General features: G+C 47.5%; 1 protein-coding gene across 8 annotated transcripts in view; it reads left to right on the forward strand.

The window, feature by feature from the left end:
* The window catches only part of GSE1 (Gse1 coiled-coil protein), a 347,096-nt gene that overhangs the window by 317,961 nt on the left and 12,108 nt on the right, over nucleotides 1–17,027 (forward strand). For 4 of the 8 annotated variants that reach the window (XM_069739421.1, XM_069739425.1, XM_069739426.1 and 1 more), the window contains 3 exons: nucleotides 4,638–4,856; nucleotides 11,794–11,993; nucleotides 16,614–16,792. In XM_069739421.1, coding sequence (XP_069595522.1) covers nucleotides 4,638–4,856; nucleotides 11,794–11,993; nucleotides 16,614–16,792 — 598 coding nt within the window. Of the gene's footprint in view, nucleotides 1–1,018; nucleotides 1,245–4,637; nucleotides 4,857–11,793; nucleotides 11,994–16,613; nucleotides 16,793–17,027 lie in introns of those variants that run through there. The other 4 variants (XM_069739424.1, XM_069739429.1, XM_069739428.1 and 1 more) reach the window with 3 other exon arrangements.

The raw sequence follows: 17,027 nt of genomic DNA on the forward strand, positions 1-17,027 counted from the left end.
AGTCGGAAGAATATACGCACGATCTCAAAAGTGATCCAGAGTGCAAAACTCACAACAAATGTCTTATTATTGCACGGCTTTCAAACGTTAATTCAGAACGCTGATCGGCGCTTGTTTTTACAACATTTTCTTCAAAAGTAGCCTTCACTCGATTGTTTTGTTTCTACAAGGATTTGTATTTTTTTCTATATGGAGGAAAGTGGTTATTGACTCCAGATTGCAGTCATCAGGGTGGTTGATACTTTGTTAAAACCCGGAATGGGTCAAAATGTGACCTCAAAGGTTTTGGTCCTCCGTTATGGTGAAATACAGCCTGGTGTATTCTAAAAGTAAAAATCAAGTAAAAAGTCCAAATGGATATCGGATGGATAAATAACCAGCCGTCGGCCAAATACCAGTCTTCAGGTACTCATGCAAATCAAACCAGACATGTCACTGGAAGGAAGGATGACAAAGCTACGACCTGTGGACACATATACGAAGAAAGTGATCACTGGAGAAGGACATCATGGCGGGAAGAATAGAAAAAACAAGGTGAAGAGGAAGACCACCAACGCGATGGCTTAATAATCAAGAAGACCCTGGTGGACCTATCTAGGCTTGTACAAGATCGATCTCCCTACAGAGCGGTCATCTAACAAGTCACCATGGCTCAAAATAGAGCTGAAGGACGTTAAATAGCCGACGACTTTTCTGAAGTTTTCAATCTTTAAGTCGGGTCCGACCAATAGATGCGAGATTATAACTGGAGCCGGCCGTTACTGGGAAGAGTGGACATAATATTGTTTCTCTTCGAATGTACAGAAGTCCCTCTCCTATTACTAATATGGGATCTTCCCTCCATCAGCTACATACCCTCCCTCCCCAGGAGGAAAGATGGGAGGACGCAGTGGGGTCAGACGCCCCCTGATCGGTGCTTTGAATAGAATCCTCTGCTGCCTCGGAGTCTCATGACAAAACGGTCAGTGTTATCTGCAGGCAGCCTGGCTGGGGGAGATGGGGCCAGCCCATGTGACGCTGGTGGCAGCTGTTACAGGCTGAGTATCAGCTTGTTTTCACAAGGCAAGTGTGGGGTTGCTTTGTTAGATAAGCCTGGGACGCTGGTGGAGGATAATGCTGTGTCCTGGAGCCTTTATTTGGAGAGTGCACCATTTATTCCATCGACTTAGCAGAAATTAAGCAAAAAAAAAAAAAAGGTGGAAGAGCAGAAGCTTCATGACAGACCGCCTCGGCTGCGCTCCATAGTAAGCTGCATTTTGCACTAATGCTTAGTTTGGGGAAAGGTGGTGGCAGGATGGGGCTGTTTTGCTTTCCATTCTTTTGTCTTGCTCTATGTAGCATCTCACTTTCTTTTCTTTCTCTCCATTGTTCCTATCTGCCTCTTTCCAGTTGCTGGTCTCTGCCCCTAGCGCGGAGCGTGTCTGGCGCTCTGTGCCCCTTTCTTCACCTTGTTTCCTCTTCCTCCATCTCTCGCCTTCCTCTCCATTATCCTGCAGTCCTGGTGATATTCTCATTACAGATCGTTGTTTCTTTCTTTTTTTTTTTGGATTCAATGATGATACAGACACGAGGGCTTCTGATGTACACACATCAGGTCTGGCCAAGCATGCAGTTGGCAGGCGGTTTAGCCTCTGGGAAGTTCTTGCTCCTTCCTCTTTGTTGCCTGCCTTTCAGGGACTAGATGGAAGCTGCAGCCGCCTCTCGTTTCCCTTGTTACTGCTGTGAGGATCAGACTTTAATGCGGATTCTGTGCACTGGGTACGTGGATGCCCTGTGGTTCCCCTGTGAAGGAGCGTGTTGGCTTCGGTGCTGTATACACTTCTGGTGTTCGTGTTCAGCTCCTCCGTAATCTGATGAGGAAATGTTTATCTCTCGTAAATTGCTGTGATGAGGGTCACACATGAGTTCATCGCACTTTACCCTAGATGTTCAATGTCTTTCTTATGACAAGCACTGCGCATGCTTTTCAGCCAACATTTCTTAAAAGGAATTAAGGTATTACATGGTGCATGCCTAAAAGACAGAGGGAAGCTAAGGTTAGTGTTCTCATTGCATGTGACCTGGTTTTCACTGTGGGCCTCCAAATGATTATTTACTTATTCGGTGGCCTTGTCTGATTCAGATCACCAGTGGGCAATACACGGGTCAGCCGAGTTCCCCTACAGTCAAATCATAAAAAAAATCAAGGGGTTGTGTGTGATTACAATGTGTGGATTTATAGACCTGTGTGGGAAGAAACTTTCTTTTCCTGCACCTCCCCCCAAACATGAGGTCTGGGAGATTTTCTTATGCTATGAATCGATATGTTGAATATAATGGATTTTTATCATCATAGTCATCATTGCAGGTCTTCAAATCAGTGCTCAAAATTATTTGCCTTTTAGTTCTGTGAACATCTGGGATGGTTCGTGTAGATGTCAAGATAAATGTAATGTTCTCCATCATTGTTGCACTGACGCGGTGGCAGCTGCTCTGACATAGCTGGGACACTGACACCGCACTGCTCTGACATAGCTGGGGCACAGACACCGTGCTGCTATGACATAACTGGGGCACTGACACTGTGCTGCTCTGACATAGCTGGGGTACTGACGCCATGCTGCTCTGACATAGCTGGGGTACTGACGCCATGCTGCTCTGACATAGCTGGGGCACTGACACTGCACTGATGTAGCTGGGGCACTGACGCAGTGGCAGCTGCTCTGACATAGCTGGGACACTGACACCGCACTGCTCTGACATAGCTGGGGCACCGACACTGTGTTGCTCTGACATAGCTGGGGCACCGACACTGTGTTGCTCTGACATAGCTGGGGGCACAGACGCGGTGGCGGCTGCTCTGACATAGCTGGGGGCACAGACGCGGTGGCGGCTGCTCTGACATAGCTGGGGGCACAGACGCGGTGGCGGCTGCTCTGACATAGCTGGGGCACAGACGCGGTGGCGGCTGCTCTGACATAGCTGGGGCACAGACGCGGTGGCGGCTGCTCTGACATAGCTGGGGCACAGACGCGGTGGCGGCTGCTCTGACATAGCTGGGGCACAGACGCGGTGGCGGCTGCACTGACATAGCTGGGGCACAGACGCGGTGGCGGCTGCTCTGACATAGCTGGGGCACAGACGCGGTGGTGGCTGCTCTGACATAGCTGGGGCACAGACGCGGTGGTGGCTGCTCTGACATAGCTGGGGCACAGACGCGGTGGCGGCTGCTCTGACATAGCTGGGGCACAGACGCGGTGGCGGATGCTCTGACATAGCTGGGGCACAGACGCGGTGGCGGCTGCTCTGACATTGCTGGGACACCGACGCGGTGGCGGCTGCTCTGACATAGCTGGGACACCGACGCGGTGGCGGCTGCTCTGACATAGCTGGGGAACTGACGTGGTGGTGGCTGATCTGACATAGCTGGGGCACTGACATAGCTGGGGCAATGACACTGAGGCGGCTGCAATGTTCCGACCTAGCTGGGGTACTCTGATGCGGTGGTTGTGGCCCTGTGACGCGGTGGCTCTAGCGCTGTGCTGTACTTGCACATGTGGTCACATTGTAACTCTGCTGTGGATTGTCTCCTGTCACGTTGGTCAGGTCAGATCTGGACGATTTGTATTATGTGGTACATGCAGTAGCGGTCCTGTTACATTTGTCGATGTGGAGCACGTCAGGTCAGGCTGCAGTTCTCCTAGTAGCAGGCACCGGAAGCGCTGTCTGAAGGGGATGCAGCCCTACCTCAGTACTATCGCCTCTTCGTTTTCAGGATCGGTGGGGTTTTAGCGATATGCCATCACTTTGTTACACAGGAAAGCCGCCGATAAGTCTGGGCTGTAGTGTTAGCAGTTTCTTCCACATGCCTGATCCACGTTTTGTGTAATCACTGCTTGCTGTTTGTGTTTTCCACCAATGAAGTCAATAAGGAAAGTAACAGGTAGAGGATATACGACATTATCCTGCTCTTTGGGAGCCACCTGTGCCCCCAAAAAGTGTGGCCTCATAACATGCCCGCTACTGAAAAATGGCCTAAGCACTCTGTGCCACCAGGGTTCATGTGGATATTTTCTAGCACAAAGGTCTGTGCTACTTCTATTTAATTTCGCCCCTTGATTTGCAGCTGTGTAATTATGATAATGGATAATTAGCTGATGGCGCTCTGTGTGTACTACAGGAATAAAATGTCCTCCCCGGGTGCGACAATTGCGATGAGATACTGATTATCAGAACATGACATACATCCTGGGTAATTCATCATTCAGCAGAAACGGGTCGGGAGGGGAAAATTACTGACAACCATTAACCAGGGCTTGATATATGTCAGGAGACAGGTAGTCAATAGTCAATGGCCCTAAAAACTGCTGGTGCTGAATTTTTAGGATTGTCTTCTATTGATTATGTAATGTCCGGGATTTGCTGTTCATCCTGGCTACGATACAGTAATGTCTACCTGGGCCATATCCAGATGACAATTGCCACTTCCATCACTCCCTGCAGTTATGGTGGACCACTGGTGATGACCCCCATGACCATTAGCCGCTCCTTCCTCTAGGATTGTATAGCCAGCCATTGTAATGTGTTTTTGTTTTATTTTTCCTTCTCGATCATTTATTGTTTAGCTTGATGTCCCATTTTTATTTTCCTTATTCCAGGCATGAACCATGAGCCAAAGTCACCTTCCATAGGAATGCTTTCTACAGCCACCCGGACCACGGCCACTGTCAGCCCCCTCACTTCCTCCCCTCTCAATGGCTCCCTGGTACCCAATGGCAGCCCGGCGGCCAGCAGCGCGCTATCAGTCCAGTCCGCACCCTCTTCCAGCTTTGCTGCAGCGCTGCGTAAACTTGCAAAACAGGCAGAGGAGCCGAGAGGTAAGATTTAATGCTTGGAACCTGTGTCTTGTGCATGTCTTCCCTCCTGCCGACCACCATAGCATGTCCTCTGGGTGGAGAGGACCACCATAGCATGTCCTCTGGGTGGAGAGGACCATTATAGCATGTCCTCTGGGTGGAGAGGACCTCTCTTCACCATCACTTGACGCGCCCCTGTTAAATGGTCCAGAAGGGCATCTCTTCCAAAGAGATCCAATATGGTGGTGTCCAGAGCTCTTGGTAACAATGAGAACCATGATAGAAAGATGGCTGGTGGCCCATTGTGTGGTCAACTTAGACTGTCGATGAGGACACTGTCTTCATCCTGTGTATAGCATGGATCACGAATCTGGAGGAGACCAGGCCCACAACGCACCGCAGAAGATGCAGAGCAGCGGACCAACGTGCTGCAGACAGTCCTCAGCTAGGGACCACGAATATCAGACGCTCCTGTATTTTATTCTTAGTTCAGCAGATTCCCTCCTTGATATTCTGATATTGGCAGGAACCCATTGAGAGTTGCGAATTTACATGTCCTCAAAGATGTTTAGGGAATGTCCACTAATGTCAAACTGGGCCAAGGTATAAATGTATGACAGCGTGGCGTTATCGCCGTGTTAGTCTGCGCTGTGTCGTCCGTGAGATGTTCCGGTCTCACGCTTCCCTCTAACCCTCCACAATGATTCTGATGCAGTAAGGGGGAAGCTACCAGGGGTTGTAAATGCTGTGGTCTTCGTCTGCAGGTTCCTCACTGTGCACTCCGTTGTTTTCTCTTACATGGAGGGGCACTTAATATCGGGTTCTTGTATCTTGGCTCCATTGTGATTATCTTGATTTCCATGATGATCTGTCTGAATCTGGTGTAACCTGGATAGAGCGGGCAGTCGGGTGTACCACAAGGCTTTATATATGAGGGTCACCGTCTGTGGCGACTCTGAGCATTCCCAGACAGTGTTCATCAATGGGATGCGTTACAGGAGAAGACTCCCTGACCCTCTTAATTACTACTCTGCCCACATCTCATCATACCATGCAGGTAAACCTGGCCTGGGGTGGCCTAAATGATGCAACAATAACGATTATAGACGTAAAGATGGTGGCTACAAAGACAGTTCATTGGCCAGCAGCGCCTCTCGCAGCCCCAGCCGTCTGGAGTGAGACAGATCACTCCACTCTCCAGGGTGGGGGACACAACTCCCTGAAATGACAGCCTATTTTGCAGTGAAGGAGGGGAATTTAACAGCAGCAAATTAATTTCATAATTAAGGTAGAAATTACCGGTCGTTTGCAGAGTACATTAATCTCATAAGTGGCCCATTTAGTGTGATGTGAGCAGTGCTAGGCTGGATGATGCTAGAGGAGGAAGGAGGGGGCGCAGCCTTGGTAATTCTGCAGCTGGCGCCGGGTCTGTGCTTCCATGTTCTGCTGCTCTGGAGCACATCGGGGGGCTCTATTGTGGACATGTATAGATTCTGCTGCAGTAGGCTCACACATTATGAGCGTGTTCCTCTTTGCTCTTCCTATTTTTGCATATAAGTAGAATTTCTAGAATAAATCCCGATTCCACCATCACTATCAGTCTATAAGTGCAATGAATGTAGTGGTGCCATGCACATTAGATTGATCTGTGGATGTTGCCATCTACGTCTTAATAAAACAACCCTATTTGCCAGTCATATGTGGCCAAAAGATCTTATGTCCAATTATTTGGTGAAAAATTCAGTTGATAACTTTTATCAGTCAGTAAAACGGTCCTTCAAAATTTTAATTGAAGAACATTCCTTAATGTCAGTTTTAATAAAAACAAAATGCAAGAAACCTGAATTGTCAGCAGCGTTGTGTCCCCAGCTCCTAATGTCTTATCTTGGTATGTACATCAGGTTTGCTGCAATCTCTGGACGGTTCCCCTTACATACAGGGTCCCGTCGCTCTGTTTGACGATTGATCTGTGGTTGATGGTGTCTGGCATTTTATTGCAGTTGTGCCTGGGATGATGAAGAGCTCTAACCTTTACATTTGGAGGATATGAGTACATGGGAGGACGAGCAGTCTCCATGGTAGCTGGTCTACCCTGCCCTGAGCTCAGTCCCCACCAGGGACTGTCCGCAGACATCTGGAAAGGTGTTAATTGACTGCTGTGGACTTGTCACCTCTTATCCCTGCGTGTCAGCTGATTAGGATATTGTGTTGGTCAAACTCAGAAATATTTAGTTGTTTGTTTTTTCTGTTGCAAATGTCCATGACTTTTCAATGTAAGTTGTTATATGGCGTAAGTTGTAAGACTAAGCGGTGAATTTATTGGAAGGAAACAAGCAGAACAAAGCTTGGAATGTATAGAGCACATAGATCATTAATGGAAAATCAATCCTTGCATTTTCTTCATTGTAGAATGGCGCAGTGTGTTTAGGATATGTCCATCATTAAGTTACGACGTATCGGGGAACGTGCAAAATGCACACCCATCTGCCAATTCTCTAATAAGTGGTCCCTGGACACGCTCCTCGCCTCTTTCATGCACTTTATTCATTTTAAAATTGGCAAATATTTTCAACGTTCCAAGCCAGATCGTAAACTATTGACTAACTACTTTGGTATAAGTCCGTCCCTCCACAGACGGTCCATCTAGTTACCATTGACATGTAACTTGGATTTTCAGTGAATACCATGATGGTACTTTATTTGGTTTCTCTCCATTTCTAGGATTCTTCCACTGTGGCATCATCACTATTGTTTTTGTTATTTTTCACTTCACTGCGGTAGAAGTTCAGTGAACAGCTTTGTATCTACAATTGCATCTAACGTTGCTTTTCACACGGAGTTGTAAAATACGCTCTCCAGATGTAAAACCTCGGTAGATAACACCTTCCAGTTTCAGGATTGGTGACTGACTTCGGGGAACATCGTTTGGCTCAATATTTAATCCTGGGTAGTCGGAGCGTGACCTGACAAGTGCTGAGGAAGCTGGAGCCGTAACTTTGTAACTGAAAACGAAAGTTACACAGAACAAGCCTTTGTGTTCAGTCTGGAGCATCTCAATAAGCCACTTGTCCCACAGACACAGATTGGTCCTTTGTTTGCTCTTTGGCCGCCTTTTCGTGAGGTTCTCGGTCTTCCTAGATTGGTAAATGAAGACTTTCGATAACCTTTCAGGAGTGATCGTCTGATATGAACATTTTTATTTATTCTGTAGCGTTCTCTGATTGACCTATGTTACCGCAATTAAAGAATCCAAGCAATAGAAATATTAGTTTTTTTTTCCAGCTGTAATCTTTAGTCAATATCAGACCATTCTTTTGCTTATGTAGCACTAATGTATTCTGCAGCCGTAAAGAATCTGAGTTCATCCCAAATGTGTTTAGAATCAAAAATTGTTTGTGTCCACCTCATCCTCATCGGGGTCGTCTCCGGAGGTTGTGTGCTGCTGGCTGGACCAGTCTCGGAGTTGGTAGTTTCACACCTTCGCCATGTTGGTCAGATAAGATGGGATTGTGAAGCAGTGTCAGGGCGCAGACAATAATCAGGCGCAGACAATCATAAAGGGGACATCGCTGTGCAGAGACTTTTCAACTCTAATCCCAATTAATTTTATTGAGCCAGTCGTCTTAGGATGCCAGCAGTTAATTACGATGATCACACTGTCGCCCCGTGTAAAGCCGCACAGCAAATCTAGTCTTCGATGCTCGTGGCTGTGGTGCCGGTAATTGCCTGGCTTGTTGGGTAGCTATTGATTTTGAGCGGTCGGGGACAGCTCCCCAGCTCAGGAAGGATTACATCCTTAATTGTTCCTGGTCTACCGTTAACAAGATGCACTTCAGTAGCTGCACTGAACCTTATCAGCTCCTCTGCCCTGTAATAAGCAGACCCTTCCTCCCATGTTCACATCCGCAGGCTAATGGGAAAAGGTTGGTGTAGATGCAGAGATGATAAAAATCATTCTTCTCCCCGTGGCTTTTCTTCTTCAAGGATCCAGTGTCCTGGGAATGGCTTGTAGCTTCTTCTTTGGCTAATGGTACAGATGTGGCCGCCAGGTCAGCAGATCATTGAGTGTTTTGTATGCACATCCTCCCGCAGATGTCAGATCTGCTCTCTAACCCATGTGCTCTACAGATGAAATTCTCTTAAGTCCTTGAGCACCAGGCCCTCGCCGTGTCTTATTTTATAGAGTGTGGTGGTGGGAGGAGAGGGACGAGTCTCTTGATGATTTATACTGTGAGCTCAGATTTGCCATTAGTGCCTCTTCTAGGTGGTTAATATACTGTTTTCTGTACCTCGCGACTTATACTGGTGGAAATGTGTTCAAATAGTCAGATATTGGCTCTGATTCTTCAGGCGTTAGGCTCCTGTGACCACAGTGGCTTACAAAGCTATTGCTCCCAACTCCTACATGCGCATAATACTTCTCCAGACCCACTGTCTCTAAACTCTCCACCCCATTATTTCCAGACTGGAGTATCTAGACACCCTCCCATCTCATCCAGACCACCTCTTCTTCCAGACTTCTGCACAATACCCCCTCCTTTCTAGAAAACTTGTCTGTCTAGACCACCCTACTCTGCCAAGCCAACCCTTGCCGCTCTCTCGTCTTCTCCAGGCCAACCCTTGCCGCTCTCTCGTCTTCTCCAGGCCAACCCTTGCCGCTCTCTCGTCTTCTCCAGGCCAACCCTCGCCGCTCTCTCGTCTTCTCCAGGCCAACCCTCGCCGCTCGCTCGTCTTCTCCAGGCCAACCCTCGCCGCTCGCTCGTCTTCTCCAGGCCAACCCTCGCCGTTTGCTCGTCTTCTCCAGGCCAACCCTCGCCGCTCGCTCGTCTTCTCCAGGCCAACCCTCGCCGCTCGCTCGTCTTCTCCAGGCCAACCCTCGCCGTTTGCTCGTCTTCTCCAGGCCAACCCTCGCCGCTCGCTCGTCTTCTCCAGGCCAACCCTCGCCCCTCGCTCGTCTTCTCCAGGCCAACCCTCGCCGCTCGCTCGTCTTCTCCAGGCCAACCCTCGTCTTTTCCAGACACCTATACCTTCTACCTCACCCCAATTCTCTTATTCAGACCCATCTCCCCACCTGACCGGAACCAAAATCACTGACTATCCTGACCACCAGTGGGGGAGCAGTTATAGGAATAGCAATGCACAGAAATTCCACCCCCCCCCCGTACCCCCAACAATTGCTTCAAGATATTTCTGCTTACTGACTGATGGTTACTATTGCAGCATTTAGCAATCTTCTGAGAATTGCCAGGTTAAATATAGTTTGGACAATTTTCATTATTCAGAGAACCCCTAATCTGAAATATTGCATGACGCAAATTTAGGTCAATGGGATATTGGGAAGGCAAAGAGAAGTCTGAATAATAAAATGTAACCTTTATTTACAATAAAATAATGTGGTTTACTAAAAGATTTCCATATATTACAGTATATTAGATATATAAAAGGTCACAGGTATAAGGTATGTAGTCACAGCCGTGACCCACTAGATCGCGATAATGTGCTGGGTGTGAAAACAGGATCTATTCAATAGGAAAACCTGACCATGGTCCCTTATAACATGGGTCAGGCTATTTAACTTCCATTAGACAGCCAATCGTGTATGACGCCACTTATTTCTAATTAATCTGGGATAGGTAGATTCCCCATATAATATATGGGGCACTGATTAATGTGTACCCTACAAATGAGTGTAATGGAAGTTAAATAGCCTGATCCATATTATAAGGGACCATGGTCAGGTTCTCCAACTGAATATATACGGTTTTCATACCCAGCACATTATCGGGATCTAGTGGGTCACGGCTGTGACTACATACCTTTTTATAGTTATGACCTTTTATACATCGAACAGATGTCTGAAAATCTTTTAGTAAACTGTTAACTTTTATTATTCAGACTTTTCTTCTTTCCCTTCCCACTATTCTACAGTCTTCTTGGTGGTGTACACCTATGTGAACAAACATGTTGGAAGAGATATGACAATCTACTCGTTAACACGAGTAGTTCTCTAGTGAACAGTTCCTACAATATCAGCGGGTATGACAATTAGGAGACCACCCCGTCCGGGTACCATCATATGAGGCAATCACTTTACATAAAGTGGCCACACACCCCTTCGAGAGAAGTGGGTCACACAATCCTCTGGAAATCGGTCTTTACACAGACACGGTCATACACCTGTTAGTGCATACTGGCTGCTACCATCGTTGGACATCTCTCCCAGATGATGGTGTTCGCTCATTGGTTGCTAAATTTCTCCCGATCGTTATGGCTGGTGTTCAACTTCATCTCTGGTCTCGTGTAGTAGCCCATAATGACCAGGACAGTCATCTGATCGTGGCCACCTACATCGCCATGTAGGATCTCAACCTCTCAGGAGCAAGATAAATAAATAAATCTCCAGCTGATCAGCTTTCTTCTCATTACACGTCTCCTCGCTCCCGGCCCACCATCCGTTTACAGTAACTGCATGAGACATCTCAGCGTGCTATAACCTCTCCACTCTTCCCACAAGCCAGAAAATCTGTGCTCGACAATCAGCTGGTAATCATCCGGCTGCCCACGCGTCCAGAGCCATCATTTCCTCCTCACAACTATGGAGACAAGATTACACGGAGACTGCAGACGACTTTTCAGAAGCAGTGGGGGAACGTACCTGTCCCCATGTTGGCACCACTGGCTGTTCAGTAGTGTGTGATAATTCTACACATGTTGTACCTTTACATACTATAATGATGTAGATATGACAACTCTGTGTGACTATCAGATGCTACACGACAGATGCAGGTCACTAGGCCACAGCCCGAGGGTGGGAGATCAGTGTCCGTGAACATGGGGGGCTGTGACGCACCGACGTTTGTGTAGAATCATTGTGGATGTTGTCTGGACTTGACAGAAACTTTGTCTCTTTGCAGTCGCTCTTAAGAGATAAACCACATTTCCCTTTTGTCTCTTGCAGGATCATCAATAAGCAGCGAGTCTTCCCCAGTTTCATCCCCAGCTACAAATCACAGTTCTCCTGCCAGTACGCCAAAGCGGGGTCCGATGGGGCCCATCATAGTGCCCCCAGCAGGCCATAGTGTGCCCAACACGCCACCTGTGGTGACCATTGCACCAACCAAAACCGTGAACGGAGTGTGGAGGAGTGAAGCGCGTCAGGTAATCTCATCCCCACTATAGAACATGTTTCCGACAGGCATCCAAACCCGCATATTGGGAAAACATTGAGGACCAAATGGCATTGATAAATGAAGCATTAAGGCTGATGTATAGAATAGTGTCACAATGAAGGGTGTGAAGGTAACGAGCAAAACGCATCTACGTGATCGAAATCTACAGTGCACTCACCTGGGGCTCCGTTCTAGGAATAAAAATCTGACAGTTATCAGTTCTGTACTTTTCTATATGTCCGGCGGCAAATCTGATGCAGGAGCCAAGTCCACTGTACATGGGGGCCACAGGCTGGGAGCACGGCCAGTGAGACGGAGCAGCACCAATGTACTGCGACCCTGTTCTGTGGGCTTATAATGGCGGAGCGGGGATCACACCTAATCATTATAACGACGAGGGATCGGTCAGCTCTAATGATATAGTCCTCCTGCAGCCGACCATGACCTCCATTTATTGTGGTGCACACCACCTGAACTCTACCCCGGATTTAGCTTATCTGCGGATTAGAGGACAATATCTACGAAAACAAAAGCAACCAGCATGAAACAACTATTTTTTTTGTTATATTTTGATGTAAATATTGATTCTGGTCCTGCACATATTTTTCTGCAGTCTTTGATGCCGCTGCCTCTTACAACCTTTGCAGGCATCAATGAATCCATGCACACAGTGCGCTGGTGGGTGGGCTGCACCGTTCCTAGGTGTGTCCTCGTCACACCACCCCCACATGGCTGTTATCATGTCTCCATGACCCCTCTGCCATGCCGCATGACCTGGGGCAGGCACAGTTGAGGGAAGGCTGCGCTCTCAGCCAGCAGGGTGTAGGGAGGGGGCAGGGAACGCAGAGATCGGAGCACACGAGGGTCTGGAACAGGAACAGATGTTGCTGCTCATTAAGAATTCCAATCAACGGGGCCCCATCTCTTTCAATTAATTATGGCTGATGTGTCTGGTGGAGGAAAGGATGAATTCCCAGGGAGTGATCTCGCTCTCTGTGGCTCAATGAACCCTACTTCTTGCCGCTTACTAAATAAATTTTACTTGGAGGCTCCGGTTTGCTCATTGCGGTTGTTAGCACGCTTGTGCCGCCCCCGCACGGTAGCCGTATGGCGGCTGTGATACCTTTTTTTCAGTAATATTTTGTTTGCAGATGCAGACACTTGACCTGTAAAGGCACAAATGCATCTCTCGTTTCCTCCAGCAGCAGATGTCTGCGTAGCTGGGAATGTGCAGGGAGGCAAGGTAGGATGCGGATGATGCGACCCAGGATGGCAGTCAGCACTCTGTACCATCACAGTCACGCTCCTCATTCTCTGACATTTTGCAGCATTTTTACTAGATCAGCAAACACACGGATGTCTGCTGTGCTGCCGCCTCCTACCCCGAACCATTACAGACTATCCATCATTCTAAAGGGGCTCTAGAGAGCCGTCTGACTCGGGGGTTAGCCTTTAGTTCTGCACCACTGTATGTGACCTGCTGAAATTGCAACACAAAGGAAACCGATCGGCTTTTCTGCATTTTGTTACAGCTCCTGTTACAATGTGTATAAAACACACACATTTTATAATATATTTATATATTATGTATATAATATACACACTGCTCAAAAAAGTAAAGGGAGCACTTAACCTATAGAATATAACTCCCAAGTAAATCAAACTTCTGTGAAATCAAACTGTCCACTTAGGAAGCGACACTGATTGACAGTCAATTTCACATGCTGTTGTGCAAATGGAATAGACAACAGATGGACATTATTGGCCATTATCAAGACACCCTCAATAAAGGAGTGGTTCTGCAGGTGGGGACCACAGATCACATCTCAGTACCAATGCTTTCTGCCTGATGTTTTGGTCACTTTTGAATGTTGGTTGTGCTCTCACACTCGTGGTAGCATGAGACGGACTCTATAACCCACACAAGTGGGTCAGGTAGTGCAGCTCATCCAAGATGGCACATCAATGCGAGCTGTGGCAAGAAGGTTTGCTGTATCTGTCAGCGTAGTGTCCAGAGGCTGGAGGCGCTACCAGGAGACAGGCTAGTACACCAGGAGATGTGGAGGGGGCCGTAGGAGGGCAACAATCTGGCAGCAGGACCGCTACCTCAGCCTTTGTGCAAGGAGGAACAGGAGGAGCACTGCCAGAGCCCTGCAAAATGACCTCCAGCAGGCCACAAATGTGCATCTGTCTGCACAAACGGTTAGAAACCGACTCCATGAGGATGGTCTGAGTGCCCGACGTCCACAGATGGGGGTTGTGCTCACAGCAGAACACCGTGCAGGACAACTGGCATTTGCCACAGACCACCAGGATTGGCAAATTCGCAACTGGCGCCCTGTGCTCTTAACAGATGAAAGCAGGTTCACACTGAGCTCATGTGACAGATTCTGGAGACGCCGTGGAGAGCGATCTGCTGCCTGCAACATCCTTCAGCATGACCAGTTTGGCAGTGGGTCAGTAATGGTGTGGGGTGGCATTTCTTTGGAGGGCTGCACAGCCCTCCATGTGCTCGCCAGAGGTAGCCCGACTACCATTAGGTACCGAGCTGAGATCCTCAGACCCCTTGTGAGACCATATGCTGGTGCGGTTGGCCCTGGGTTCCTCCCAATGCAGGACAATTCCAGATCTCTTGTGGCTGGAGTGTGTCAGCAGTTCCTGCAAGATGAAGGCATTGAAGCTATGGACTGGCCCGCCCGTTCCCCAGACCTGAATCCGATTGAACAAATATGGGAAATCATGTCTCGCACCATCCACCAACGTCATGTTGCACCACAGATTGTCCAGGAGTTGGCGGATGCTTTAGTCCAAGACCGGGAGGAGATTCCTCAGGAGACCATCCGCCGCCTCATCAGGAGCATGCCCAGGCGTTGTAGGGAGGTCATACAGGCACGTGGAGGCCACACACACTACTTAGCATCATTTCCATGTCTAGAGGCATTTCCACTGAAGTTGGATCAGCCTGTAACTTCATTTTCCACTTTGATTTTGCGCATCATTACAAATCCAGACCTCCGTGGGATATTAGTTGTGATTTACGTTGATCATTTTTAGGTTTTATTGTTCTCAACACACATTCCACTATGTAATGAATAGATTTACAACTGGAATATTTCATGCAGTGACATCTAGTATGTGAGATTTTAGTGTTTATGCAGTGTGAATATATAATATTTATTAAGCTGCTGAAGGTGTATAATACAGGATGAAACTCAAGAACAGTAATGTATGTACACAGTGACAGCACCAGCAGAATAGTGAATGCAGCTCTGGGGTATAATACAGGAGGTAGCTCAGGTTCAGTAATGTAATGTATGTACACAGTGACTGCACCAGCAGAATAGTAAGTGCAGCTCTGGGGTATTATTATTATTATACATTTTTATAGCGCCATTTATTCCATGGCGCTTTACATGTGAATACGGGGCAAATATAGACAAATACATTAAACATGAGCAGATAACAAGGCACACGAGTACATAAGGAGGGAGGACCCTGCCCGCGAGGGCTCACAGTCTGCAGGGGGTGGGTGAGGATACACTAGGAGAGGGAAGAGCTGGCTGTACGGCTGTTCAGTAGGTTGAGGATCACTGCAGGCTGTAGGCTTGTCGGAAGAGATGAGTCTTCAGGTTCTTTTATATAATACAGGATGTAACTGAGGATCAGTAATGTATGTACACAGTGACTGCACCAGCAGGATAGTGAGTGCAGCTCTGGGGTATAATACAGGATGTAACTCCGGATCAGTAATGTAATGTATGTACACAGTGACTGCACCAGCAGGATAGTGAGTGCAGCTCTGGGGTATAATACAGGATGTAACTCAGGATCAGTAATGTATGTACACAGTGACTGCACCAGCAGAATAGTGAGTGCAGCTCTGGAGTATAATACAGGATGTAACTCAGGATCAGTAATGTAATGTATGTACACAGTGACTGCACCAGCAGAATAGTAAGTGCAGCTCTGGAGTATAATACAGGATGTAACTGAGGATCCGTAATGTATGTACACAGTGACTGCACCAGCAGGATAGTGAGTGCAGCTCTGGGGTATAATACAGGATGTAACTCAGGATCAGTAATGTAATGTATGTACACAGTGACTGCACCAGCAGAATAGTGAGTGCAGCTCTGGAGTATAATACAGGATGTAACTCAGGATCAGTAATGTAATGTATGTACACAGTGACTGCACCAGCAGAATAGTAAGTGCAGCTCTGGAGTATAATACAGGATGTAACTGAGGATCCGTAATGTAATGTCTGTACACAGTGACTGCACCAGCAGAATAGTTAGTACAGCTCTGGAGTATAATACATATATTATAATATATAATGGTATATTATAATCCATTATTTTTCCATGTGAACTTAAACTCCCCTTCAGGTTTTAAAGATAATTTCTGCATTTGATATTTTTCCATTCTATGGGCTTGTTTTCACTTGCGAGGAACACGTCCGTGTCTCGCATGTGAAAACGAGCCCAATAAGTAATAAACTCAGTTCCTGCACTCCTATCATCCCTCACTGAGACTTCGGATGATGCAGGATTTGCAGTATTCTGGACCTTTTCTTTGGTGCTACTAACATGTTTTCTCTTCTCTACAGCAGCCTGACAACTCCTCTCGGGCAAACAGTATCAGCAGAGAGCGACTGCTTGCAGAATCACAGCTGCCCTCTGAGAAGACTGGCACCCCTGCTGTACCCTCACACCTGCTGGGGAGCGCATATGCCTTTGCCATCCCGCCAAATTCTGTCGTGCAGGACTCCCGCTTCCAACCCTTAAAGTGAGCAACTGATTGTGCATACTAGGCAGCATGCCTTATTATTTTTTTAATTTATTGTTCTAATTCAGGGGTCTCACACATGGTGCCACAAGTGGCCCCCAAGTCTGTCATCTGCGGCACCGGAGCTCCCGAGACATTTTTGGGGGATCAGAGAGCATGCTGTGCCTGAATGGGCATACTGTTCGTCTTATACTAACAGATTTAGTATCTCGCAATACAGAAGAATTGCATATTG

This window comes from Ranitomeya imitator, chromosome 9 (genome assembly GCF_032444005.1).
Source record: "Ranitomeya imitator isolate aRanImi1 chromosome 9, aRanImi1.pri, whole genome shotgun sequence".
In the NCBI taxonomy this organism is placed as follows: domain Eukaryota; kingdom Metazoa; phylum Chordata; class Amphibia; order Anura; family Dendrobatidae; genus Ranitomeya; species Ranitomeya imitator.